Consider the following 27,987-nt stretch of genomic DNA (forward strand, 5'->3'; position numbering starts at 1 on the left):
ACTTATTGTCCGAATTAGCTGAAACCTGGCAATTATCATCAAATATATCTATATACCGACTCGAATATAAGCCGTAACACATGGTACAAATTTTTTGACACAACTTTTGACAAGTATTTAACAATTTCATATAAAATACAAATGATATAAACCAAAAACCCAAATTGTTGTCAATACAGAAATTAAACATTATTAAATTGGAAGTAGATTTAAGATTGTTAACCTGTAACTTCCAATATCGATACCGATCCCGGCCTATTTGTAATGGAAATTCGATGTAGCACTGATGTCGTAAACTCATGGAAATCGAGATTGCTGTCGGCATTGTAAGTTACAGAGTAAGCGCGCAGTTATCTATTTAAAGACATACGAACATTAATTACGTAATAATTGCCAGATATAAAACATTACTATCTACTGTGAGAGATCTATCCTGCACTAGTGTGACTACGCGACTATGTCTATAATATGTGGCACATCAGTGAGCATCAATACTTTGCGTACCGAACCCTGCTTGAACAATCCTGCGCATTATAAGCTTAATCTCAGGCATCGCCTTCTGAAAATTGCAGGATCATAATTTAGAGATTTACGCACAATGCGTATAACTAGGAGACCGTGAGATTAATTAAATCAATAACATTCGTGTTTGTACAAGGTTATATTTTTATCTTTGACGAAATATTCCAAGCTATGGGGAATTATAGTTTCATATATAAAATCTATTGTATAAATTTTAACATAAAGCAAGGTTTATGTAAGATCTTTTTTTGCTGTCAAAAGTAGCATTACCATTAATCATCAAGAAATTTATAGCCTTACCCGGTGTGAGTGGATGATCTCGCAGCATTGAACCTGTAGTATAAACAATATTATTTAAAGTTTTTATATAATGTTGATCAACTATTTTAATACTCTTTATACGAATTTAGCCACATAGTCATGCAACATTGTCTACAATGTTTATAGAAATATCATGCCCATTTAATTATAATTTATACTCTTTACTGTCATGCTACATAATTGCTAAGTGCTAAATTTAGTACCCTATACATAAATACTAACAAATATAAACGCAAAATTATTGATTAAATAACTTCGCTGGCCCCGATTGTTGAATAGCACTCCAAACGAGTTATGTACATAATTTAACAAAATTTATTAAAAGTACTCGCGTACTTTAACACCATTATATATCCTTCAAATTATTATATATGTCAGATAACTGGTTATTAAACTTAGCATATATTTTTCTATTGTGATCATATCTGATAATGTTCTAAATGTTTAGTATTTTGTGAGAAACAACTTTATATTAACATTGATAATATAGTCCATGAGCGAGGCGGATTAATCTTTTGATAAAAAGTATTTATACTCTTGGTATATATTTATTTGTGACTTCTTGCCATATTTCTTTAGGACGAATGCTAATTTTAGTACTAAGGCTAAAATTTGTCCGAATTAATTTTTGTTATTGTTATTATCAAATGTTTGTAAAATCTACGTACATCATTAACTATTCCTCGCCAATAGACAATTAAAAATAGACACAAAAGGAACTAGCGACACAAAGCAGCAAGCGTTACCTAGTGTTGCTAGCTAGCGATAGCTCAGTATAGGATAGCGTCAGAAAGTTGGTTACTGGTTAGTGCGGCGCCCGGCGTGATGCCCACGATGCTCCCGCCGACGCACGCCTCCACGCCCTCTGTCGACCACCACCAACGTTACGACAACACGTACGACGTATTAAGTTTGCGTACGACGAAAGTGTTTTTTTATTATTATCAAAAATAGTCATAACGAGACATTCAGACATCATAAGCCATCTTTTACTGAGGTACGACTTTATCATCTGAACGCAAACTTCATTCGTTTACAAGTTATTATTATTGATACACATTAACGATCAACAAGAGTGATAAATGATGTTTAACCCTATTTATGTTGAAGAACAAATCTCATAAGGACAAAATCTTCTCAGACGACATACTCGTTGCCTATTTCAAAATGAATTATTGATGAATATGGAAATATTGAATAACTTTTTCGTCGGTGCTTAACGTGCTCATGTGACAATAATGATCATGCAAAAAGAACGCCTAATCAAATTTATTTATTAAATTTATTAAAATTATATATATAATTTGAATTTTGAATCATGCGTTACCTGTGGTGCAGGCGGCGTTGTCCGCGTTGACGCCTGCCACGGACCAAGGCCGCGCTTTGCCAGTTGCGCGGGCGCACCCGTTGCCTATACACCACACACGTTAAGCCGGCCATACATACAAACCCACATACACAGAATAGCTTCGGACAATACTTGCACGTACACTTTTATTTATTATTAAAAAGAGTCCTTTTAAAAAAAATTACACGCTACTATATTATGTAAATCGATCCTATGGCTTTGAATTTTGCCTTAACTTGTAGTTATAATATGTATATGAATATAGAATTCAATACACTAACAAATTTTATGCTCTCTGTCATAAAATTTATGCTTTATGGATGGTATTATTAATTCAACTGACAATGTAAATAATAAGGCTGATATATAAAAACCAATTCTGTAATATATAAATCTACTAGCAAACTCGGCGAACTCCGTTTCGCTACCAGATAGCTTCGTTTTATGTAACATTTCGTTTGGTAATCCCGCTTTTCTGTTGAAATTTTTCCCTAATTCTCTTTGCTATAAACCTCACGGAGCCCGAGACCTTTCCAACGAATGCAAAACCGTGGAAATCGGTTCGTGCGTTCTGGAGTTATAGCGTCAGGAAGGAAAACCCGACTTATTTTTATATAGTAGATATTTTCTTATTTTTTTTTTAATTCCCACCATTGTTAGCTTTACTTTTTATCTGTTGGTTAAAGACTTTTAATTTGGATTAGCTACATTAATAATGGTTTATATGTTTGTTAGATTAATAAAATGTTACGATTTAATACCGCAGATATAATAAAATCACCATAAAACCCTAATTTAATTTTGTAGCTAAGTGTTTATACGGTGTTATTGCTGTGCGTAAATTAGTGAACCTTATGGTAAATCAGATTTCAAAACCAAAATGTGGTGTAGTAACTTATTATATAACGTGTAATACGTGTATGTACAATGTTTGTTAACGTGGTAACGATGTTTCTTCTGTGTAAAGCGAATACGAGTAATATTGTAAGCGTTGCGGCGAAAAGCCGTGATGTGCAAAGGCAGTGTGGGACGAGTACAATTCTTTTATCAAAACACTGTAAATGCGGTACAACACTTGAATTCGCTTATAATATTCAACCTTATACTTTTTTTATATAGTTTATATAGTCATTGCGGAAATAGTACTGTCGCGGGTGGAGGTAGCAGCAATTACTTTTCTTGTTAAGCTGACAACACTGTTACGTCATTATATTAAATATCAAATAAATTTTTATTAACGTAACATAAAAAGTTTTTGTTTAAATAAGAGTTATTATTTCGCATAACAGCCATGCCGTTTCTCTTTCCGCACAGAATCTAACACAAATTATTAAGAACAGCAACGAGCTTGCTAAAATGAGGCGTTTATTATTATTTAGTTTTAAATATGTACACTAAAGGATAATTTGTAGATATTTTAATAAACTTATGCAATATCGATTCGAGTGTTGTACCGCGTTATTTTTCATACTCACCCATAGCGTTGACGTCATCAGAGGATCTCGACGGCGGCGGCGTGGACGCACTCGGCTTAATTCCGACGTTATCTGATGATTTACAGCGTGATACCTCTGAAAAGCGTACAACCAAATGATTGTTAAGCGCTTTCAAAATATCATTAAAACCTTTTTCGAGTGTTGCTTAGCTGGTGAATCCTTCTATAGGGACTAGAGACGGATAAAACTCAAACAAAAAAATTGCACACACATTGTCAACCTCCACGGAGGAGATTTTTGAAGTCGGTTAAAAATATCTATAAAATTATAGTAGACACTTCCAAATATGTACGTATATTTCGTGTTTGAACGCGAAAAATACAGATCTTCAAATAATAATCTTGTCGGAAATTATTCGTTCGTTCGATTATGAGACACAAACGAACCGAATACGGTTCTTTTGGTTCAATTTCAAACGAACATTTCAAGATCACTTTCCCAACAGCTGTTTTTCCAGGTCTTTGCGATGCAATGAATTACATATGCTCCACATTAAAAAAAACAACTTACCGCATTCTAGTAATACAGGTGTGCTTTCACCAGACGTTCCACTGTACCTGAAATATTTTAATAACATATAGCCCAAGGTGTACAATTTTGTTCGCGCAGGTTATATTAACTTTATAAGCGTTACGCATACTGTATTATTAAAAGAATGTTAAAAGTATAAAGATATTAATTTGTTTTTATATGATAGGTAAATGAGGTGACAGAACAGCAATTGTAGTTGGAGAGCTGACGGCATTTTACGCAGGGGTATGCTTATTTTAATTCAAAGGTATTTCGAGGGGATTACATACACTGAAAGCCGTTTAACATGCGTGCGGTAACATATTTATGTGCAGTACATTTTCATTAATAAAGAGTTTATTGCCAGTTCTTCTCTTCCGTTCTACGCCCTTGATTTGAGAACTGGCAGTAAATGTAAAAATTAGAAGCATTTAATATATTTTTTTGACGTTCATAAGTGTACATTGTATTACATATATGAATAAATAACTTTTGACTTTGATACAAAAAACCTAATATTTTGGTCCTTCGAGTCGTACATAAATCAAGACCCGATGTGTATGACTTTGAATTACTAAACATTAATATTACATAACTAAAATGTAATAACACTGTATATTTTGGAAGGTGCTACGTGTTATCATACGCACATAGTATCATCCCGGAGCGTAGGCGAGTGCCTGTGGGCGGAAGGCGAGGCAAGCGAGGCGGGCGAGGCAGAGGCAAGCGAAGACAACGAGTGTAGAGAGCGTGACGTCAGCGCCGTACGGGCAGACATCGATGATACGTCCTCACTACCGGGCGGCGTACGGCATGTACGCCAGAATTCCTCTAGTCCTAAAGATAAAAGGAAGTTTATATGAAAATCAATCGATGAAAATTCTGTTTTCTGTTTATTTCGATTACGTTATAAGCAGCTATTACATCATTTTTTTGACCAATGAACCAAAAATATTTCAATTAAAATTCGAACACACCGAACAGAAAATTCAAGAACCGTCACGATGATGCCTCCCCACGTAGACACTAATAGCAAGTCTGGCTCCGTATATGACAAATTCACATAATATAATGATGGTAACGTTTGACTTTTTATGAGTTAAATGTATTAGGAGTAGACAGAATTTACTAGTGAATATTATAGATATTAAAGTTTGAAGTGGTGTATTCAACCCTGCAAAAACCCAGAATGGAATTTTCTACCCATATTAATTAATACTTGCTTATGAGGAAACTATCAAATTATCCAGAAAATAACTTAAACTGAACTTGAATTAATGATATTTTGACTTTTACTAAACCATTTCATATAAATAGTAGTATATGTCTTCCAATTGAAAGAAATACCGAAACGTATCCCATTCCAAAGAGAGAAATTACTGTATTGATATATCTAAAAATATGAGCAAAACATACCTTCATCAATATCTTGTGATTGGTCTGTTATTGGTCGTGTTGGTGCTCTGGTTTTAACTCGTCTTGGTCGTCCTGAGAAATTTGTAATTACATATATTGTTACAAATAAAAAAACTAATATGGATTTTATTAAGTTTAGAAACAGAGAAAGATAGAAAATGCTATTTAAATGATGGCGAAATTAAGGCCTTGGGTTCTCTTTTATTCGGCGACCTCGATTTGGAGAACTGGTAAGTGTAAATTAATATACATTTTGGGTTTATAAGTCTACAAAGTTATTTATTCCTTAGGGGGTGTCCATAAATTACGTGAGGTGTTTAAGGGGGGGGGGGGGGGGGGGTCGAGTCAAATCTCATTTAATCTTACGTTGCAGAGAGGGGGGGTCTCGGCAAATATCACGCAATTTTTTTCTGATTGAAAAAAAAAATTAGGAAAACGGTTGACCCTAAAGGCCATCTCTGCAACTTCCCGCTAACTCCATACCTAAACGCTCAACATTTCACTTATTTTGTTTTAGTCGTAAATAAAAGCACGAAGCAATTTTTTTTCTTTTTACAATAACAATCCAACGAGTTTACGTAAGAAACCCACATTTTGAAAAATCTCACGTGAGATTGGGGGTTGGGGTTGAATAAAATCTCAAAACATCTCACCAGGGGGGGAGAGGGTCACAGAAAATTTAAAAAAACACCTCACGTAATTTATGGACGCCCCCTTATTTATACATACAAAACAATGAATTGTATACTTGCCGATACCTTTTACAAGATGCCTCAGCGTATGCGCAGGTAGATCGGCGAGTGCATCGGCTGCTTCAGCGTGCAAGGGTGGCAGAGATAGCATCTCATTGCTACTGCACTGTTGTTCCGCCACGGACTTGGGACGCACGCGCCGACCACCGCGCTCTCGCCGACGACATCCGAGGGGTGTGGCCTGGATGTTTATAATGTGTAATTTAATTATACATCAACAGCCTTTATAAATATCTCACTGAGATACACACGCCCATCAAGTGCAGGTTGGGATTTTTTTTTAATTGTTCTCCATACGATATTATTTTTAATGTAAGAACGAGTGTTATTAGGGTAATTCTTGGAAGCGCCACAACCTTCAAAGACAACACTTTAGGAGATAACAGGGCATAATTATGAAGAGAAAGCAACAAGGAACATTCCCTTAATGGTGCTCGCACGCAGCATTTGTATTGACACAATATAATAAAATATTAGATTTCAAAGTAATATATACCTAATATGACTTGTACATATAAATATAAGACTAGGAACATTCTCCTAGTATAGTCTAGTATGGATTTATAAACAACTCACCAAGTTCAAATAATCCAGTTTCTTAGCATGAAATGAGCACATTAATAAAAATCAATATCAATATTTATCTGTTGAGAAGGTTTAGAAAAAAGACTACTATACTAAAGAGATTGACTCTAAAATAAATTTAAAATAAAAAATACGGGAGTCATAGATCTCGACTTCGACTCTCACCCTTTGTCTACACTTAAGATAAGGTATAAATAAAAATGTAAGAATTTGCCTTAGCCATTGCTTAGCAAACAATCAGTAAGAATTTACTGCCCAGAAGGAGAATAGAAGTTTGATGTAAGATGTCTAAGTGTGCTCTATAAAATTTTGCTTTATCAAAACACTATATTATTTTAAATAACTTCGTTACCCCAGAATGCGAAATAGGCGTGAGTAAGTCCGGTATGTCGGGGTCAGCGTGCGCGTGTTCGCTGTCGGCACTTTCCACGCTCTCGCACGCAGCTAAGGCTAGGTTCTCCACTGCCTCACTGAAAATACAGAAATTAAAAATGACTTCACATTGTGCATTTGTTTTTATACACATAGATCTTTAGCCATAGTACGCGACAGAAAAAATGGGTACCAAAAACGGACGCGGTAATTATGTATAAGTAGGAACAATTTTTTTAATTCATAATATTAAATAGACCTTATCGCTCACGTGTAATTTTTTCATACGTTCATTTTTAAGTGATTTAATGGCTCTCAAATGTGAAACGTATTTTGATTGAAATGTTATAACATACTTTAACAGACATATCTGTGTCTAAATATTGTTTAGTAATTTCGGTGATTTTTTCATGAATAATATTTTTAACAAGATCAATATCTTCTTATCCTACTTAATAATAATAATTAAAATTAATAAATAAAAACTGATAAAAAACTAAAAAGTTTAGTCCCCGTGGAAGTGACCAACCAGGCTCCAGAAGATAAACCACTCTTTATATGGAAATTGTATTCGTTTTTGCAACAAGCGGGTTTTCCCAAGGGAAATTAGAGAATTGTCACTGAATAAATTCAAAGCTCCCGTTAACGTAAATTAATCAATAAAGCTTTTAATAAATTCGACGAATATTTAAATGATCCTAATTCTTGGGATTGATTTGATTTGATAATACAACGTACTTGAGCAAATCCTGTAGGGTATTAGAAGACGGAGCGATCGCATCTCTTACAGCCTGTAGTGACACGAGCTCGCTCGCACAACCCGATCCACCCATTGCCGCGAACACTTCGCCGCAACGCTGCAGATAAAAAAATATTTATATTTAAGCTAATCAAAAAACAATTTTATATTAATATTAATAATTCTATACTAGTTTATATTCGAGAAGTTAACAATAAAATTAGAATTATATTTGAAATGCAAAAATATCGTAACAATGATAAAAAAAACTATGTTTAGTCCTTGTTTTATATGATCGAATTGAGTATCTATAGTATAGTTTGATGTCCTCTATACTTATATGTTAATGCCTAAATATTATATTGTATACATATCTAAACATTGTTGTCATGTCTCTCAAATATATATATCAAATTTATATTTTATTTGCCTGAGTGAATCACGTGATGTTTTGTTTTTAATAAATAAATATACCTGAAGATACTGATGCAGCAAATGATGAGCAGCCGCAGCCGCCCTCTCCACGGCCTGGGGAAGGGGGGCGGGGGGCAAAGCGCCCGCCGCAGCCGCCGCCAAAGCAGCTGCCGCTTCCCCCCCGCACCACGCGCGCTCTAAGGCTAACGCGCGTAAACGGTGTGTTTGAGAGGCTGTCGTGTTGCTTGAGAGCCTTAAAGAGTTTTATAATAACGTGTTAATTCAAATTTTGATACATAAAATATTATTTCTTAAAATGTCCTAAAAATATATATAATTTTAATAAATACAGAATGTTTAATTTCTTTAGAATGAAAGTACAATATTTAATTTATTAATAATAAATATTACGAAATTATTTGTAAATTAAATAATTACGTATGTAATATCTGTATATATTTACCGTTCGTGCAAATCCCTCCATAAAGCGGCGACGCGCTCACTAGCGCCACGTCCGCCGGCCGCTGCGTCACTCGCGGGAAACTCAACGCGACGAACGCTCACAGAACGACGTAACGCTGTTGCTATATCCGTTAATCCTAGAAAAGTATAATTTATTGATTGACAAAATAAACAAAAAACGTTATTTCTATGTCTGAAATTTTGATTACGCTATATTAGTTTGTATAAATGAATAAAATATGAATATATGTACATTATAAAATATAAAATAGCAATCTGGACGTCTAGCAATCATTCCTTAGGACACAGTTTTCTTAAAATATGTTTACCAAGTCATTTTTATACGAGATATTTTTAATATTTATAAAATGATAATACCTAATTCCTAGCAATATAGAATAGGTATTTATTAACTAGAAATAATTCATTATTGAGACACAAAATATTAAATAATACATCCAGGAAGAACACGATGGCGAAGCATTTTGGTTTCTGCCCCATCTTGTGATATATGAAAATAAGTCATTAACCATATTCTTTACATGGTCATGGCCTGTATATAAGAGTAAATAGTATTAAGTATAAGAGTGCTTAAATTAAGTAAAAATGTTCCAAATTAAAAAGACAATACTTACCCTGTAAACTAAACGCGTTTCTATCTATATACAGCGTGTGGAGCGTACAATTGCACTGCAGAGCTTTGGCCAATAGCCTAGCTCCCGCGTCGCCAGCTAAGTTCCCACAAACGTCTAACGTACGAAGTCGTCTGGCCCCACCCAAAGCATTCAGAAGTCCATACAAATCCCCCTGAAATAAATAATACCCAATATTTTAGACAAGTTATACTTCTTTAGGCGCGTTATGAAAAATGATGAGAGTTAAATTTTACGATGCGCGCGCACCGTGACACAAAATTAACAGAATGAAGTTGCCCACGGAAAATGCTACGGCATTGGACCTAATTTAAAAACAACATTCGAATAATAATAGAATTTATGTTACACTTAATGTAAGAGAATAATAATAAATATTTATTTAATTAATTTTTCAAATGTAAACTGAACTTTATTGACTATAATGCCTCCTTTTCCAGTCTTTGATTATTTAATTGTAATTAATTATTTGCATGCAATCAAAAACTATTTTTAATAATGCCAAAGAAGTATAACTTCCTATGCGCGTACATAAGTACACACACCTTTTCTTTAATAAAAAAAATAATAATTCTAGACATACTACATATTTAGGAAGGAAAAGGCACCAAAAGCGTGTTGCAAGTATCTGTGACTGTGATAAACTGTAACTGTAAAATTTCCTATCCTTGTCTTAACTTGTCTATTAAATTATAGTAGCCGAATAAAGGCATTTTAATTTTCTTATATATGAATATATTTTTGTTAGTTTGTCATTCAATGCATTTTAGGTGTCTTGAATATATATAACAATAAATTATTATGAGTTTACAATGGAGACATTTTATTTAAATTACTTACATTAGAATTAATATAACTTTTCTTAGTGAAGTATTATGAAAGCGCATATACATTAACTATAGGTAGCAATTGTTTTGTGAATAAATCGTTTAATTTTATAATCAACGACTAAGTTTATATTTATTCAATTTTTGTGTAAAAATAATTGTTTTGTACGTTCACTCACCTTAAGTTTACAATCACTGAGATCTAAGGATGTTAAAGCTGTGTCCGGTTCCTGTAGAACGTGTACTAAAGCCTGAAAAAAAAAATTAAATTGTAAAGCGCTCAAGCTTTTTACATATTAATAACCACTCGTTGTTGCTACGAACCGTAAATTTTTGAAAGCACTCTATACTACCGTAAATTCTACTTATAGTACCATCGAAAGCTGTTATTTTGAACATTATTAACCCAAGAGTTGAAGGTTATTGTAATTTCGAAATTAAACCTTCTTCTGATTTTCGTTTATATACGATATTATGTAGACGTTTATGTATAACATTAAAAAAAATAATTACCTGTATTAGAGGTGGCGCGTAAGACCGTTTTCCCGTAAGCTTACTTAATGATAAATGTGTTATGGAATGATTTTTGCCAATAGCTCTCACTATGCCTGATAGTTCAAACTCCATACCTAAAACACAAATTTATTTACCAAATTATTCCCTTACAATCAATTTTATTCTAATATTATATTATGTAGCTAATCGGCACCTAGCCAAAATTAAAAAGTTTTATAATTAATTATATTATTACGGTATACTAATGTCGCACTTCATTTTCAAATGTAAGTATGTATATAAGTACGTTTGTACAATGAAATGTTTCGGTTTTAGGGCACTTCTATTAGGGGCTGATACCTTAATTATTTTTTACATCATTAAAATAGCACATTACGAGACCTTCCTTTCTTTAATCATCGAGAGTACCAGATCCGTTATGTTTAGCTGTTTCACACTCACGCAAAACGATTACATTTGCTACCCATATAAATATAGCACTTAATTTTTTTTTATAAAAAGGTAAGACGTACACCGACAACGTATGACACAAATTCTACTCTTATATATACAAATATATATATATATATATTATACTAACTATTATCAGACAGGTCAAGCGAACGAAGACACCGTACGCCGTGTATACACGACTCAAGTACGTGCGCGGCTTGTGACGACGCGAGTGCGCCAGACACATTTAGTTTTACGCCCGCTGCGCTTTCGTTGCATGCGAGGCCTAATAAGAGGCTCCTGAAAAAAATTATATACATAATGTTAGACGTTTCGGAAACCTGTAGTCCGGCCTCTGTCTAATCCGCACACAAAAACTATTTTGGCTCAATTATGAATTATTGTAAGTTGTCCGATAAGTACCCTTAAACAATATATAGTATAAGATCCCGCTATACAACGACCTTCACCGAGATGCTTATTTAATGAAACTTATTTTATATTTAATTTAATATGTCAATAAATATAATCCATATGGGTTGCCTAGCAAATTTCAGTCCAGAGTATGTTTAATTAATATTAAAAAAAAAATTTTTTTTTTATAATTTGCATGTAGTAAATTTTTTGAACTTTTTTCAATCAATATTTTTAATCAGGGTAGTATTATATATGTATCACTATAACCTTCTTTTATACTAAAGATGTATATATACTTTAGTGTCACATAAAAAATATACACATAAATAATTAATTGATTAAAAACAACCTAACGTTTGCGTTCGATTGGTATAGAATTTATCTAATAATCATACCGGTGAAATGTTAAAAAAAATTTTTTTTTTTTAAATTAATTAAACATACTCTGGACTGAAATTTGCTAGGCGACCCATATGGATTATATTTATTGACATATTAAATTATATATAAAATAAGTTTCATTAAATAAGCATCTCGGTGAAGATCGTTGTATAGCGGGATCTTAGACCAATAATATACTAGTGGACCCGACAGACGTTGTCCTACATGATATTTCAAGCAATTAGTAAAGCCAAGTATGAAAGTACCGACTGCAGCGCCATCTGGCGGGCTGATTTATAAATCTAAACCATTCCCAGATCCCTTTGAACACACACAAAAAATGTCATCAAAATCGGTCCAGTCGTTTGAGAGTTCAGTGACATACACACTCACAGAAGAATTATATATATAAAGATAAACCGTCAATTCCAATACCCTCATAACAGCAATGTAAAATTTATAACGGAATACCAGGGGTGCACTGTTATTTGTTTTTAGCCTCTGATGTGTTGTGACGACCCGAAGAGTGCATTCTCTCATATGCCAGGTACGTAAAAATATATATAGACATTGTACTGCCGTTAAAAGGACACACTTGAGTCTAAGGCCCTTTCTGCACTGCTCCGGTCCGGCGTCGGAAGCCGGAATGAGTCATTAAAAAAATATCGGAAAGCCGGATTGCGCTTCTCCACTATAACCGATCCGACAATAACCGATACTTGTATATTTATCATGCAACACTGATATTAACTAAAACCCATATACTTTATTTTATTAATAAAACGTTCTAAATTCTGAATATTTTATTACCTGGCTAGTTTATTACTTTTTTTACATTGTCTATCTTGAAATATTATAATCTACTTAATAAATAGTTCACTAATACTTAATGATATAATATAACTATAAATAAATAAACCTATGAATAATAATTTATAACTACATATGTTATAACTACACATGGATATACTTAGACCGATAAAACACCGCGTTCCGATCTAGCAAGTTATCGGATCGTTAAAAACCGGATGCCGGAGTAGTGGAGAAGCACGTAAGTACTGTTGTGAGTTTCTAAATCGGATCGGTAATTAACGTTTGCCGGACCGGAGCAGTGGAGAAACGGCCTAACATGTAAAGCACCGGCAATGGCGCGCAGTATTTTTCTGGTGCCTTAAGTGGAATAGCATTAACAATTTCATTAAGTATGGTATAAACTAGTATTGTCTTTTATTAACATAATTTTTACACATTTAAAGAAAACAGTTTTTTACCGGATTGAAGTTATGTATTATTATAAACTTATAATTATTTTACATAATTAAAAATGTTACCGTAGGTACTAGTCACCGCGATCACGCACGCAGTAAAGCACGCGAAACGTTGGTAAAAATGTTTAATTATGTAATAAGTTTATAATAATACATAACTTCAATCCGGCAAAAAAGTGTTTTCTTTAAATGGTATAAACTACCAAACAAAAGCCTGATAATTCTACACATAAATACAGATTCAAATGTTATCTTGCGTAATACACCAGTAAGTAGAGATGTACTTACTTCAAAGCATCGGGAGGCATTTTGCAATATGAAAAGTCGAGATCCGTCAAAGCGAGACAAGCGGTGAAGAATTGTCTAAAGGAAGGCGGCGGGTCTCTGGGCCTTCGCCCCGCCGCCCAGGGATTTCGCCCTACGTACAAGGATGAAAGCCTCGCCGCGCAACCGCGCAATAGAGCACCCCACATCTGGAATTAATGTATTAATTTTTGTTATGACAAAAGGTTATATATTTTTAATTAGCTTAGTAGTCGTATCGTGGTTTCGAATCTTATAGAAACAATATATTTTTAGGTTGATAGGCAGAGAATGTGGATGATCAGCATGTCCGTCAATGAAACAGATAAAGAAGTGTGTCTATCCCTGGTCCCTGGAAGGCTGGGGGATTATACAAAATAACTATAAATAAAAAAAAAACAGGACAAAATATCCCAGAATTATTTATTTCGATAAAAAAAATTTTTATCGATAAATAACATCGTGATATAATTGTAATTTCGAGTTGTTAACACAGCATGAAGTGTTCGAACATAAGTATCAGTACAGATAAATTTCGATAGGTAATATATTCCTTTTTTAATATTTCAAGTACTTTTACTAGTAATATACTTTTGCAGTATTCGCATATTCCTTTTCGTAGTTTTTAAGAAAACGTTGCTTATTAACGTGGGCCACATTAGTAATTGCACTACGTTTTTTTAAATTGTACCGTGCGTTATTATAAGTCTAATTTTAAATTTTCAAGTTATAACCAACATTTTTAATATGCGTAACAATAGGTACTTTAATCATTATTACTTTTACCGATGATAACGCTAAAATAGTATCATAGATTAGATAAAATATATTGACACTCGCTGTTCTGTAATTTATTAAAATAAATTAATACAAAACGATTTATCAACTTTACCACATTGAACAATTTTAAATACTTACATTTTCTAGAGTGGTTTCCGTATTGACTAAGTTCAAATGTGTCAATACGTTTGGTTGAGCCAAGAAGTTGTAGAGATGCTGGAAAAATATTAGTTTTAAGCTACTTTCAATTTTGACTTGTATTATTGTTGTAATTAAATAATATTTAAGTTTAATATTATATGCTGTATGTATGTTATATGTTCCAACTTTAAGAGTACTCCAAGTTTCATAATGTTTATTTAATTTTCTTATACCTCTGTTAGAATTAGATATTTGTTTTACTTTAAAAACACTCAAACATGCTAACTTAGGGAAGAATGTAATTATTTTAAAATTTATACTTACATGCACATCATCCTTAAGGTTGTTATGGGAGAGATCAAGATGCGACAGCGTATTAAGATGGCAAGGGTTGTCATTGAGCAGTTGAGCAAGATGGGCAACGCTCTTGCCCGTGACACCGCATTGGGATAATGCTATGTGACGTATCCCATCTGGATTGTTCGCTAGTCCTGTTAAAACACTTATTGCACCTGAAAATCAAACAGATCTTTTGTTGTCTATAGAAGTCGTAGTTGACTGTTAGTCTATGCACAAGGATCATCATAATAATAGCACGTATTTGGTAGCTTATATCAAATAATTATAGATAATACGAAACTTCTGTCCATTATAATTTTTAATAACCAATCTGTACCACAGTAATCAGTAGTTATATATAAATCACATTTTATATAAAATTAAGGGCGTACAAAATACAAAAACACGTATTCTTTTGAAAATCTTTTTATTTTCAAAACAAACGCACGTTCCCATGGTGACTATATTTACACGCAAATTAAAATATTATATATTCATGTACCTACTTATGAACGTCGGTAAAAAAATGTTTCTAAATTTACATATACAGCCAGTTATCATATCAGATGGCAATAAAAGTCGTAGCCATGGCAACAGCACTATCTTTTAAGTCGACGCTGCATGGCCGTATATTAATACAGTATAAACTCCATGTAACGACACCCGATTTAACGACGAACTCCCAAAAGCATCGAAATCAACTGGCGTTGGTTGGTTTTGCTTGTCTTCCATACAATGGTACAGTCTACATAGCATTACGCCCTCTTTCAATAACGACAACAATTGGGTAATAAAGTACTTTTTAAGTTGCTTAAATTAGTAAAAACTGCGCAGCTACGTTCTTTAGTCGCTTTATTATACTAGCCCGCAATAAACTCGATTGTCGGCATCATGTATACGAACTAGTCTGAAAGAAACTTTTTCTTTTTCTAATTTTGATTTTTCTTCTCTCCATTTAACGACATAATAAGAATGCACCTTCGGTGTCGTTATATAGAGTTTACACTGTATGTTATTTCGCATTTTTATAATAACCGATAAACATACCTTTATCTTCTATATGATTCTGCGACAGGTCAATCGTATGCATAGCGGGGGGCGTCTTAGCTCTCGCTAGGGCGTGTCCCAGCCGTGCTGCATGATCGTGCCTTAGCGTGGCGCCCCTCCAGCTAAGCTGCTGTGGTGGGGGCGCTGCACATCTCAGGACACGGGATAAGGCCTCCCACGTCTCGCTCCCCACCCTTACACCATCCCCACACACACCAGTAAACCATGTGTTGTGTTGCAACGCTATTAGTAGTGGTATTAAATCTCTGAAAATTAAAACAACACTAATAAACTTAACACTAAAACCTTACACAAAACGATGATGTCTCAATTCTAAGTGATTCACTTAAAGAATTGATTTGATTGATATTGATTATTATTCTAAATTCCTTCTGTATCTATATATTCTATTTTTTTCTTAATAATCTGTTTTGTAAAAAAATCTGTGATTTTGTCGGTAATTCGTTGGTTACACATATACATATAGTGTTTTTATTCAATTTAAAAATAGTGTAATTGGTGTTGCGTTTGGATTTAAAGGAAAACAAAGCTAGTCTGATAGTAATATGATTAAAACTCCGTACCTTTGATCCAAATGATCGAAATCTTTCAGATGTAACAATCGTATGTCGTGTGCCAAATATATCGTATCTATATCCCATGCGACTTCGGCTCTATGGAAAAATACACAAATAAAATCCTCTAACTTCTGAATGGTTTAATAAAAATTTTGAAATGCATTTTGATATTGAAATCTAAAATACTTTTTATTTCAATATATTCGTGTACCGGTTAGAAAAGTCGTAGAATGTCAAAATAGTAAAACTTGTACTGCGTTACGTTATCACGTGAAAAGCATTATTTGATTCTATGATAATTCCATAAAGTTAATTTATGTAAATAATATATATATGTTGCATACCTAAAAGGTGTCTGGCATAGGTCACACATGGCTGCATATTGATTAGAAAAGTCACCACAAGTCGAATGTTTCCGAGTACCACTCACCGGTTGCAACGGAAATGGCAAATTAACCTGTGCAAATGTAAATTTGCCTAATTAATTTAACGATAGTGAACATAGTATCTAAATTCTAAAACATGGCTTTTCATGAGTCATAGGCTGAGATTACTATAATGGTTTATCCTTCTACTTAGCTACTAGCACGTAGTACGTGATTTGCCTTGAAAACTAATCAATCTGACAAGGTCTAGAATTTTAAAGAAAAATAGAGTAAGCATACACTAAGGAGCGTTTTATGAAAGAACAATATTTTTACATTTACGTGGGATTGTTGTATACTGAGAAGAGACTATCAAGGCCGATATAGAGTTTTTTCCAATGTACTTGACTGCTAGAGATTGTTCCTTTTAATCTTTGTTGCGATATAAGTATAGGATCTTTTCGAATTTACGACAGTTCGTCTCTTGAATGTGACAAGAGTATTTTCAGAAATGGTTAATGCAGTACAAAAATAAAGAAATGTTATCTTTGAGTGAAATTTGTTCTATTGATTAGGTACTTCCCCTCCAGGTATAAAAAAATGGCACCCGAACTTACTGCACTGATTTTTAATAAACTTTAACATTTTAGTGAGCTTCATATATACGTAAATACTACAGAAGTATAATTTCTTATGTCGATTCCGAAAAGGATAAAATAAAAAAAAACCAGTTAGAATTGAAGGTGTGCATTTCATACTTAAAACCAGGTTATTCACCAGTAAAATCTCTTTAGAATATTAGCATTAACACCAATATACTGTGTCATTATTACAAATCGCCATTATTGGCATTATTTTCTATGAGTCACCAGTTTTACTCTTGTCACGTTAGGGAAATATATTTTCAACTTGTTGGCTATTTTAAACACAATTATCTCCGCATATGGCAAATTTAATTGACTTATTAACTGGCTAATTGAGCTAATGAAACTTTAGCTCCATTGTTTCTAGTGAATATGTTACAAAAAGTATGTGGTGAAAAACAAGAACTGTTCCCGTAAACCTCATGTATATAGATATAACATGTAGAGACAATTGCTACAAAATTGAATGTATTTTCGATTAGACACAAAAACATACTAAATAAAAAGTTGCTTCCCAACAACTTGTAAAGTTTTTTTTTACCGTAAAATTGCAATTTATCTAATTAGTTTCATATTTATATCAAGTTAAGAGATACAAATAGCGAACATAATATGGAAATACAAATATATAAAGTGAAAGTGACTTAATAGACCTTGGATATAATGTCTTCCATTGCCACATTTGGAAATAAGTCGTCAAACGCCGCCGTGAGTGCGTGTATTGCATTTATAACACCATCGGGCGAGCCTTCCTCACCTGAAAGCATAATAGAGTAGTCTATACTTTCATTTTTTATAGTTCGACACTATACATGTAGTTTATGTCCCGTCAGTCCCAACATTCAGACAATTTTTTGTGGTTACTGTCGTCTGTCATATTGATATAAGGCAAGTGAGAGAGTCTCTTTGTTTAAAAACTCGAATATTTTGCGGCGCGGGAATCGAACCCAGGACTTCCAGAGTAAGCACCATTTGTATTAGATCATCACTTACGTTCTATTACTAATGTCAGTCATATTGAAAAACACAATGGCACAACAACCCTGGCTCTTGGCCTCAGATGTACCTCGAATTGTGTTATCTTTCACCGTACCAGTAAGTATTAATTATCATTTATAAAAACAAATCAGTTTCAATGCGAGGTTCGATCATACAATCTCGGAGAGAGTCGCGCGATGAGGCTAACATTGCAATATACAATACGATAATCATTTTATTGTTACATCTGTTTAAGTACTACAAATGGAGAAGAGTCGCAAAAGATAGAGAACAGTGGAAAGCGTTAGAGGAGGCCTTTGCCAAGAGGCACACCGAACTCCGTGATATACTGGAGTGAGAACATATAAGTTCGTTTAATATAAAATCACAGAGTTTCGGAATTTAAAGGCTATATTGTTGAAGTAATGTTTAAAGAATATATTTGTTAAAGTATTTTGTGTTAAAGCGAAACTGCTTATTTTCCATTAAAAAAAATTTATTCACCAAGTATTCTAAACTTAAAGTAAAAAATAAATAAATCAATGGCGCTACAACCTTTATAGGTCTGGGCCTCAGATTTCTATATCTGTTTCATGATCATTTGTTAATTTAATAGGCAAGTAGGTGATCCGCCTCCTGTGCCTAACGCACGCCGTCGACTTTTTGGGTCTAAGGCAAGACGGTTCCCTCACGATGTTTACCTTCACCGTTCGAGTGAATGTTAAATGCGCACATAGAAAGAAAGTCCATTGGTGCACAGCCGGGGATCGAACCTACGACCTCAGGAATGAGAGTCGCACGCTGAAGCCACTATGCCAACACTGCTCTCTTAACTTAAAGTATGTTGAGGTTAATTAAAATGAAAAAAGCAGTGGTAAAATATCCAGTCATACACAAAGTACAAAAAACTATCATAAATACACAAGAGAAATGAAATAATGTTAATGTTACGGCTGTAGCATGATTAACAAACAATAGAAACAATTACAATAATCATTACTCACTCACCAATAAGAATAGATACAGGCTTATGCTCATGAATAAGCGTTATTGATAAGTGATTTGCCTTTTTGCTCTCCAAGGCCTCTATTTCCATCAAGTGAAATCCATTGTCAATCTAAATTACATTATAAAAAAATTAAAGAAATGCTATGTGAGTTATATAATGTATATATTTTGTACTCACTCTAGTTGGAACTTTTGTTGTAGTTATAAAAACTCTATATGATGTGACCACCTGAAATATTGTTTAAATTTAGAAAACACAAACAATCACGGGTAATAAAGTCGATACAGTAGATATTATGCTATAGTTAATATTTCTGTGCTACTTTTACTCATGTTTCTTTTTAAACAAATAAGTGGTCAAACCCAGTCCAGAGGGTTATTTGCACATTGATAAACCAAAGAGGCTTAACTTAATCTTAATATCAATCCATCCATGCTATATGACTGTATTTGTCATTCCTTAACTCAAAAAAATTATAACACTATCAAGAATATATTGATATGAATGTATATTGAACCACAAGGCACTCCTCAGTGAGTCACACAACTATTGTTGAACATAATAAAATAATCTGTTACAGCAATTGAACTTCATCACTTTAATTGATCTAAACTGTCCACTCCCCATTTGGCTATCTTATTAACTTATAGTAACACAGCGTCACCTCTTTGACCTTCTTTAATAATATTATATACTTAGTGAAAAAAAAATTCATTGTAGCCAGATATTAAGAGATAATATTATTTTATCCCATAACAATCTCTAGAAATAAACATGTCAACTAAAATATCATTATGTACAATGTCCTGTACTTAAAAAAGTAAACAAAGAATTTTACGAAAACTTTTTTAGTAACATTTATTTTTGACGTGTTTACGAATAGATACATATTCAATCAAAATATATGGTAACTGTGATTAATTTACCACTTACCAAAACTCTGTTATCAACTTTGTCTCCTCGAGATTCCATGCGAATCAAAGATTTATAAAGTATTTTCACATTTTTCCCTAAAACATTACTGATGCTGTCTGTAATAAAAGACGTAAATTTGTTTTACATAGAAAAGATAAGTTACTAATAAATGTTTAGTACTAAATTATTTATTTCGTATTTTAGCTTGATAAACAGGAAAAAAGTAAATACCGTTTAATTCTGAGGATATTTGTAATTTTGTTGTCATTTTGGTGATCTTCTTCAATGTCATCACTTCAAATTAGTAAATTATTTTAATAACAACCATTAATTTTTTTTGTTATAGAATCGTTTATTTGGGTATAGTATCATTTTGTCAAATAAAAATATTACAAGAATAATAAAAAATTATGTTATTTATAATTTAGTTGTATTTATCAGTATCCTTAATACACATGACACCACCTATAGACTCACAGAACACAGAGTTGGATTATAATTTTATAATACTCGACACCATAGACATGAGAATATAGATAATTAAACAAATTATCATTCGTCAGTAGACTTTGTCTATTAATTTTCTGTTACACCGTTACTGATAAACAGTTTCAAGTAATACCCATATTGTAAAAAACTATAAATAATCCGCAAATATATTTCAAAGTAAAAAATCTAGTACGGAGTATAGTCCTTTTCATGAAAGAAGTCCCCCAGACGCGGCGCTGCAATCGCATGACGTAATGTTGCCATTTATGAGTCAAAAATTTACCTATTTTATTTATATTTAGCAGATGTAATTTTTCAAATAATATTATTTTCTGCATACTTCGATGAAACAATATTTCTGTTATGTAAAAAGTATATTTTTATTTATTTATATTAGCGGTGTTCTAAGTACTTACAGGGAAAAGATGAGAAAATAGGGTAAAGAAAAGCAATACAATTTTTGGAACGAAGTTCCTTATCGCGCGTTGTGAAAGGGGGCTAGACGGAAAAAATTAAGTTTATAATGCTTATGTAATATATGTTTTAATTTCAGTTACCTAGTTTCATCACGTTATGTATTTATTCAATTTTGTCGCAAAAACGAATTTATATCATAAAAGTCCCACCAATACAGCAAAAAAATATTAAATGGCAACTCTAAAAAGTACCTGTTATGGCGGCAACTCTCTTCCGAACATTGTTTAGTGGTATTAAAACACCTTGATTCTTATGTTCCGCTTCACAGAACTCTTTCACCTTTAATATCATTTCTCGAGCCGAACTTTTTACAACTTTTGGCATTGTAATCAATCTTTAAAATGCACTAAGCTAGTTAAAAATTCACAAAAATCTACCACAACAAACGAACTTGATAACATCGACGAATGACAACATTGCCGACCTGTCAAATTTAGTTCCAAAAATCACCGCGGGACTTCTTTCATGAAAAGCACTATACAAAGAGATTAAATTTAGATATAATCTGTATTGATATTATTATATTAAATATTGTTCTGTGGGAATTCGAAACGTCAATCGAAATACAGATTTCTAATTTGTAGATTAAAATTTACAATACAGAACCACAGAAACCATTAACCAACGCAATTGCTAGTTGCATCGTCAATAATTATTACGGATATATAGGTCTTATAACTTGTTTTGATTTTGAATTGCGATTTATTTCATAGGTCATTAATAATTCGTATATATCGTAAGAATGAATAAAAATTACGAACGGTGTACACATTGCAATAGACGTAAATGGCTTACAACAGGTTGTCTTCGTAAATGGTTAAAACCAATGGAATGTAAACATCTACAAAGAACAATTGAAAGCAAAAGAGATTTAAATGAGACTGACATAGTTAGATGTGTGTTTTTATCTGAGAGAACGAGTCCAGTGAAGACTAATAAGTTTGTAAAATTTTGGAAGAACAAACTTTTCATTACTGGTAGTGTTAGGTCTTTGCAGAGGTATTTTGGAAACAAAAATAATGCCAACGAGTACTTGTGCAAACCTGTTGAAACCTCTTCATCTAGTGAGCGACTTATGTTTGCTGCTAAACCCGAAATAAAAAGAGATATTGATCTACACAAACAAATGATCAAATGTCAACATTCAGATGACCACTCAGTTTTAAGGGGACATCATCAGCACATTTCACTCGAAAGCTGTGCTATTTATTGCCAATTATCAAAGTATGTATTATCTAAGTATATTTTATATAATAGTGTCTAGACAGAAAAGAAAGCAGTTGTTATTTAAATAAATGTAAATTTTATAATGCAATAAAGTTACTTAGTAAGCTAAGTAAGGGTTTAAGCTAGCTATTAATGTAACTAATTGATGGCTTGCAGGCATGGTTGGTATTGGGGTGGAATCACATCTAGTGAAGCTGAGGTGCTCCTTGCAGGCCAGCATGATAATGTTTTTCTAGTAAGGGACTCTTATGACTCACGCCACATACTTTGTGTGTCTTTTCGATGTGTGGGACGGACTTTACATGCTCGTCTACGCCATGCAGATGGTCTCTTTTCCCTAAATAATGAGACATTTGTACCAGCAAACAGAATATCAGAACATTGCGCAACTGTAGATGTTAAATCAAATCTATTTGAAATGCCAGTAAAATTAGCTAGACCATTAAACAGGTAAGAAATCTAAAGTCCTCTTTAAATGACCTTTCATTATTTGATTATGATATATATACATTTATCTTGGTTTCAGGTTTGCCAAATTAGATTCTCTACAAAAAATTTGCAGATTTGTAATACGTCAAACTGTTTCAGAACAGTTATGGGACAATTTACCTTTACCACCTAATCTTATTACATATGTCTCTCTTGGTAGTGATTATATTGCACCAACATAACTTTGTAACTCAATAGTGTGCCTTATGTCTTAAATATATAAAATAATTGTGTTAAAGTTTTACAACACTGGGAATACACAAGGCATGTTATATATTTAATCCAAGATATAAAATTGATAAATTTAAAAGTATAATATTAATAGACACATATTTTGGAGAGAGCAGTAAAAATAACATGTGGTTGTTTTGCTTGACTATGTTAAATTGTAACGCCATGTAATTTTCTTCTTTATATTATGGTGTACACAAATAAATGAGTTAAGTACGCAAGGTTTCCTAAAAATAAAACAAAGATTTTCATCTATAATAAAAATTAATTGCAACATTAAATTAATTTATATTTCTTTATTAGCTTTGTAAAATCTCATATAGAAAACTACCATTTACTTTCTGTTTACCAAACTAAAGCATAAAACCATTAAGTTAACAACAAAAATACTTTTATTTAAGCAACATAGTTTAATAAATTGAAAATTAAAATACTGTCATTTATCTAGTAATTTTATAGAGAGGCATTATTTGCAGTAAGTATTCATTCACTTAAGTGTGTTGATGCCCAGCATGTTTTTAGCCTGTAAAAATAAATCTATGAAAAATGTGTTCATGTTATGATTGTTACATAATAAAATTACAAGATTTTATACTATATTTCTTTATCATTATACTGTAATTTAAATTTACTGTTTTTTATTTAGGGTTTATATATTATAATTAATTATGAATTTTCATAATTAATATTTATAAATAATTCTCACCGTTACAAAAGCAGCTGTTAACGATTGAGGCGCCACTGTAACAGGATTCATGTTAAGTGCAGTTTGAATTAATTCTGCATCTCTTATTCTAGATTTAACAAAAGTTCTTGTGGAATTATTTTCTTCACTTTTATCAGTAAGATAGAAAAGTTCAGAAGCCTTGTATATGCCAGCCAAACCCACTCTGCGTATATACCAGTTAAACTGAAAGAAATATATAGTCATATTTATAGCTTTATCATGTAATCCAACTTTCATTAGTTGAGTAAATAAAAAAGATGGTAACTTACATCTACACTACGATCTCCTGTATGATAACAAATATCATCTACTAATGAGAGCAATGTTGCTAAGCAATTTGGAACATTATTTGGTAGTGTTTGTATAGCCATTGCTTTGGGCCATGTATTCCTATAAAATAAATAAATAATGTAAAATAATTTTTAAAAAATGTATTTAAAAACAGATTTTATACATTACTTGTAAGGATCTATCATTGATAGTCGTATCATTATGGCATTCTCCACTTTCTGAACTGGTATTTTAGACTCCTTTATATCATCTTTGGGCCACTGAAATTGTTATTTTTTAACAGTGACAATCCTTCTTATAGTATAAGACAAATAGAACTTTCTTACTGTGAAATACTTACTGTCTTCATTTGCTGAACTAGTTCATCATTACATTTGACATTAAAATAATGTACAAGATCTCCTCCTCCATTTGGAAATAAACCATGTGTGATGCCTGGGTATCCCACAGCTTCTGCTCCAGCTGCCAAAGCCTCAACAGACCATCCAGATTTTGGAACAAAATCTAATGATTTAGCTAGTATTTTGTTTTTAATGTCATCTTCATATTGATGTTCTTCATTATTAGTTCTTGTTATTGGAATGACCTTATCTTTTTTTTCAGCAATCTGACAATAGTGCCTTAACTTTTTTGGTGTCCCAATAATTGGTGCTAATGCAATATGCTGCTTTAAACATCTATGACCATTTCTTATAGCTGTTGACAAAATATGAAAATCATTTAAAAATTGCTGATAAATAACTTATAGTAATTGTAAGGTAAAAAATAAAACAAGCTTTAAAAATTATAGGTATTTATTAATGTTACATCCAGTAATAATTTTTATTTTTGAGTATTATTTTGTGCTTTATTTAAGATAATACATTCAGTTAAACGCCCAACAAGACCTTCTATCAAATGGAAAGCATTCAATGCAGAATTTATGATATCTTTCTTGTTCTTTGTAGGAATTGTATCAAGCATTGTTCCTGCAATGTTAATTTGAACTTCAACATTTTTATTCTGAACTTTCTTACAATCATCAATTTCTTTCAATTTGGCTTCATAATGTGCTTTAGACATATTAAGACCAGTACGTAATTTATGTAAATAGTCTGCTTCTATAAAAGTGAAACATTCCCTTATTCCTGTTTTGTTTTCTATATCTTTTAAAGCAATATATCTTAAAAAATTCAATGCACTAATGATTTGATCAGCTAATTCAACCAAATCAGACTCTTCACCATATGGGAGATAGCAAATTTTCTTAATCATAGAGTGCAAATGTGCACCCGTAAAACATTCTGGTAAATCAAATATTTTTAGAGCCTGATCTAATGAATTTTTATACAAAGTTATAGCATATCCAATCATACCCGAATGGTTGGCATTGTCAATAATATATTTTAAAATTGAAATTCTACCCCTGTAGTTAAATTTATTAACATACATTTCTATCAATTTTACAGCTTGTTTCCGGTTACCATCGTAATTAGAATATATAGAGACATTTATTAATATTTTACATAATTTAAAATGAATAGGCACAGTTAGCAGAGAGTGTGATGCATTGTCTGGAAATCTCTTAAGAATACTGGTACCAAGTGATAGTGCTTTTGTTTGAGGGCTGTATTCAACAAAAGTTAGTAAGTGTACAACACTTATTAGAATGATATGTGTTATATATTGATTTGAGTAAATATGAGGTACTGCAAAATCTGGTACTACAAAATCTTCTGAGAATATTATATAGTACAATCCAGACAAAGTTGTTAAATTAATTTTTTCCTTATGTTTAAATGGATCCTCAAAATCATCATTAATAGATTCTCTTGTTTTGCCCTGATATTTCTGGCTTTCTTTATAACAGTCTTCTAAATAAGGAAATAGTTTTAAAATATTTTTTAAAAGAAAGCAAATATCTTCTGTAATAGTCGAACAGCATTGTCGAAACTGTCCATTGTAATTATATTCAGGATCTAAATCAATATATACAAATGGTTTCCCAAGCAGGCTTATGAGAAAAGATGCTATTATATGACCAGTGTTTTCATTATAGTCAGTTTTTAATTCTTTAATAAAAGGCTGGTAAAATGGAGGCAAAAGTGAGTAAACATTAATTATCCTCCTTACATTAGGATCACTATCCATTAACAATCTTTCTTTTCCTTCTAAATTAAGGTCTGGTATTGGAATAGCTTCTATGTAAGTACTAATCGAGTTCAAGCAACATTCTAATGTCCTTCCTCTTTTTTTATATAATTTTATTAGTAGCTGTTGTAATGGATTTAAAATTATACTAAATTGTGCATCATTTTTGGCAACTTCAATCTGTTCAATAAATTCCAACAATGCTTCCTCATGGTGTCCACTTTCGATAATTAGTGAAAGAAGCTGCTCACAAGTACCATATAAGGAAGGCTTTAATGTGATTGTATCGTTTTGAATTTTGCTGACTACAATGGATATGAGGTCCCAACAATTATCTCTAAAATTGTTAAAAAACTTTTCTTCTTTAGGTACAGTTAGAACTTCTTTATATTTTCCTTCATCTAACAGTGATGATATAAGATTCACAATATCCATATTTTGATCCATTTTAAAGGTAATAAAGTTTTCAAATTAATTCTAAAAAGATGTTTCTACCTCTAGTTTGATAATTTGATAGGACTCTGGAATAGAATTCACTTCAGTATTTCATAAACAGCCTTTAGTAATTAACAATGGTATATAAAATTAAACTGTAAGTTGAAAAATACAATAAGGCATTATAGTATAAATGTATAAAAACACAACAAACATTACAAACCTGAAGCATTAAAGCAAGAACAAGAATAGGAATGCACAGTCTACTATAAATCAGTGATGCCAACTCCTACAGAATGTTCCCCCTAGGACCAACTTCAAAATTCACATACCCCTTATATAATTATTTTGTACACTAGTTTTAAGAGGAGATTTCAAATGCATTTTAATACATTCAAGTAGTATTCAATAGGTGCTATTTTTATCCTGGGAGTAATATAGCTTTTTAATATTTCAGTTAAAGCCACGCTTGCAGTTTAAATTTGGTTTAGTTTTGAATCGTGCAGTTTAAAAAAAAAAGAAAACTCTAAAATCCCCCTAAATAAACCCCTAGAAATCTTGATTCCCAAAACTTGGGAGAAACCCCCCATATTGGCATCACTGCTAGAAATACAACATATTTTAATAAAAATTAGATGTAACTTACAGCAAAATAGCCTAGGAAATTTAGTGATGTTCATTTCGCTTCAATATTTTTGTCAGAAGAGTTGAAACTGACAAATTATCCGTAAAATTTTCACATGTAATAAATTATTTGCCAGGAATATGTTAGAGTACCTTCCTTTAATGCGTTCCTTTTGGAATTAAATTAATCTATTAACAGACTAACAGACACTTCGCTAACATTAGCAGTTTGCAACAAATTAGCGCTGAGATCAATATTAAGTCTTAACTAATATTGTACATTTGCGTACTTTACTATTTTATGAAATACCATAGGGCAATGGGCATAGAATATAGT

The 27,987-nt window shown here is 32.3% G+C and overlaps 3 protein-coding genes across 12 annotated transcripts; 1 reads left to right on the top strand and 2 right to left on the bottom strand.

Annotated features, from left to right (window-relative positions):
* Positions 1–300: 300 nt before the first annotated feature.
* On the bottom strand, positions 301–21,029 carry LOC125048762 (F-actin-uncapping protein LRRC16A-like). 8 transcript variants are annotated; one of them, XR_007116867.1, is made up of 29 exons: positions 20,762–21,029; positions 20,549–20,646; positions 19,793–19,843; positions 19,615–19,723; positions 18,282–18,385; positions 16,964–17,076; positions 16,626–16,715; positions 16,042–16,307; positions 14,980–15,167; positions 14,653–14,730; positions 13,720–13,904; positions 11,514–11,665; positions 10,931–11,046; positions 10,597–10,668; positions 9,573–9,744; positions 8,939–9,074; positions 8,536–8,728; positions 8,061–8,179; positions 7,303–7,420; positions 6,942–6,962; positions 6,366–6,546; positions 5,614–5,685; positions 4,848–5,034; positions 4,198–4,244; positions 3,667–3,762; positions 2,171–2,254; positions 1,590–1,708; positions 823–855; positions 301–559 (listed from the first exon to the last, which is right to left on the bottom strand). XR_007116867.1 is itself a non-coding variant. In XM_047647625.1 (29 exons), exons 1-29 carry the CDS (start codon positions 20,820–20,822, stop codon positions 546–548), a joined length of 3,213 nt encoding a protein of 1,070 aa, XP_047503581.1. In that variant the 5' UTR covers positions 20,823–21,029; the 3' UTR covers positions 301–545. The 8 variants fall into 8 exon arrangements, 7 of the variants coding, with proteins under 7 accessions (XP_047503581.1, XP_047503580.1, XP_047503582.1 ...); XM_047647625.1 differs by having other exon boundaries at positions 1,646–1,708; positions 6,372–6,546; XM_047647624.1 differs by having other exon boundaries at positions 1,646–1,708.
* Positions 21,030–22,088: 1,059 nt separating this feature from the next.
* LOC125049234 lies at positions 22,089–24,070 on the top strand. Its single transcript, XM_047648391.1, has 3 exons — positions 22,089–22,720; positions 22,880–23,173; positions 23,250–24,070. The coding sequence occupies exons 1-3, from the start codon at positions 22,239–22,241 to the stop codon at positions 23,392–23,394; spliced, it is 921 nt and encodes a 306-aa protein (XP_047504347.1). The 5' UTR covers positions 22,089–22,238; the 3' UTR covers positions 23,395–24,070.
* LOC125049233 (ubiquinone biosynthesis protein COQ9, mitochondrial-like) lies at positions 23,818–27,985 on the bottom strand. 3 transcript variants are annotated; one of them, XM_047648390.1, is made up of 6 exons: positions 27,673–27,965; positions 24,802–25,157; positions 24,630–24,721; positions 24,440–24,560; positions 24,150–24,353; positions 23,818–23,966 (listed from the first exon to the last, which is right to left on the bottom strand). In XM_047648390.1, the coding sequence occupies exons 1-6, from the start codon at positions 27,704–27,706 to the stop codon at positions 23,931–23,933; spliced, it is 843 nt and encodes a 280-aa protein (XP_047504346.1). In that variant the 5' UTR covers positions 27,707–27,965; the 3' UTR covers positions 23,818–23,930. The 3 variants fall into 3 exon arrangements, with proteins under 3 accessions (XP_047504346.1, XP_047504343.1, XP_047504344.1); XM_047648387.1 differs by lacking the exons at positions 23,818–23,966; positions 24,150–24,353; positions 24,440–24,560; positions 24,630–24,721; positions 24,802–25,157 and adding an exon at positions 25,238–27,112 and having other exon boundaries at positions 27,673–27,985; XM_047648388.1 differs by lacking the exons at positions 23,818–23,966; positions 24,150–24,353; positions 24,440–24,560; ... (1 more) ...; positions 24,802–25,157; positions 27,673–27,965 and adding exons at positions 25,238–27,112; positions 27,250–27,666.
* Between the last annotated feature and the right edge of the window lie 2 nt (positions 27,986–27,987).

Source organism: Pieris napi, chromosome 4 (assembly GCF_905475465.1).
Source record: "Pieris napi chromosome 4, ilPieNapi1.2, whole genome shotgun sequence".
NCBI classification, from domain to species: domain Eukaryota; kingdom Metazoa; phylum Arthropoda; class Insecta; order Lepidoptera; family Pieridae; genus Pieris; species Pieris napi.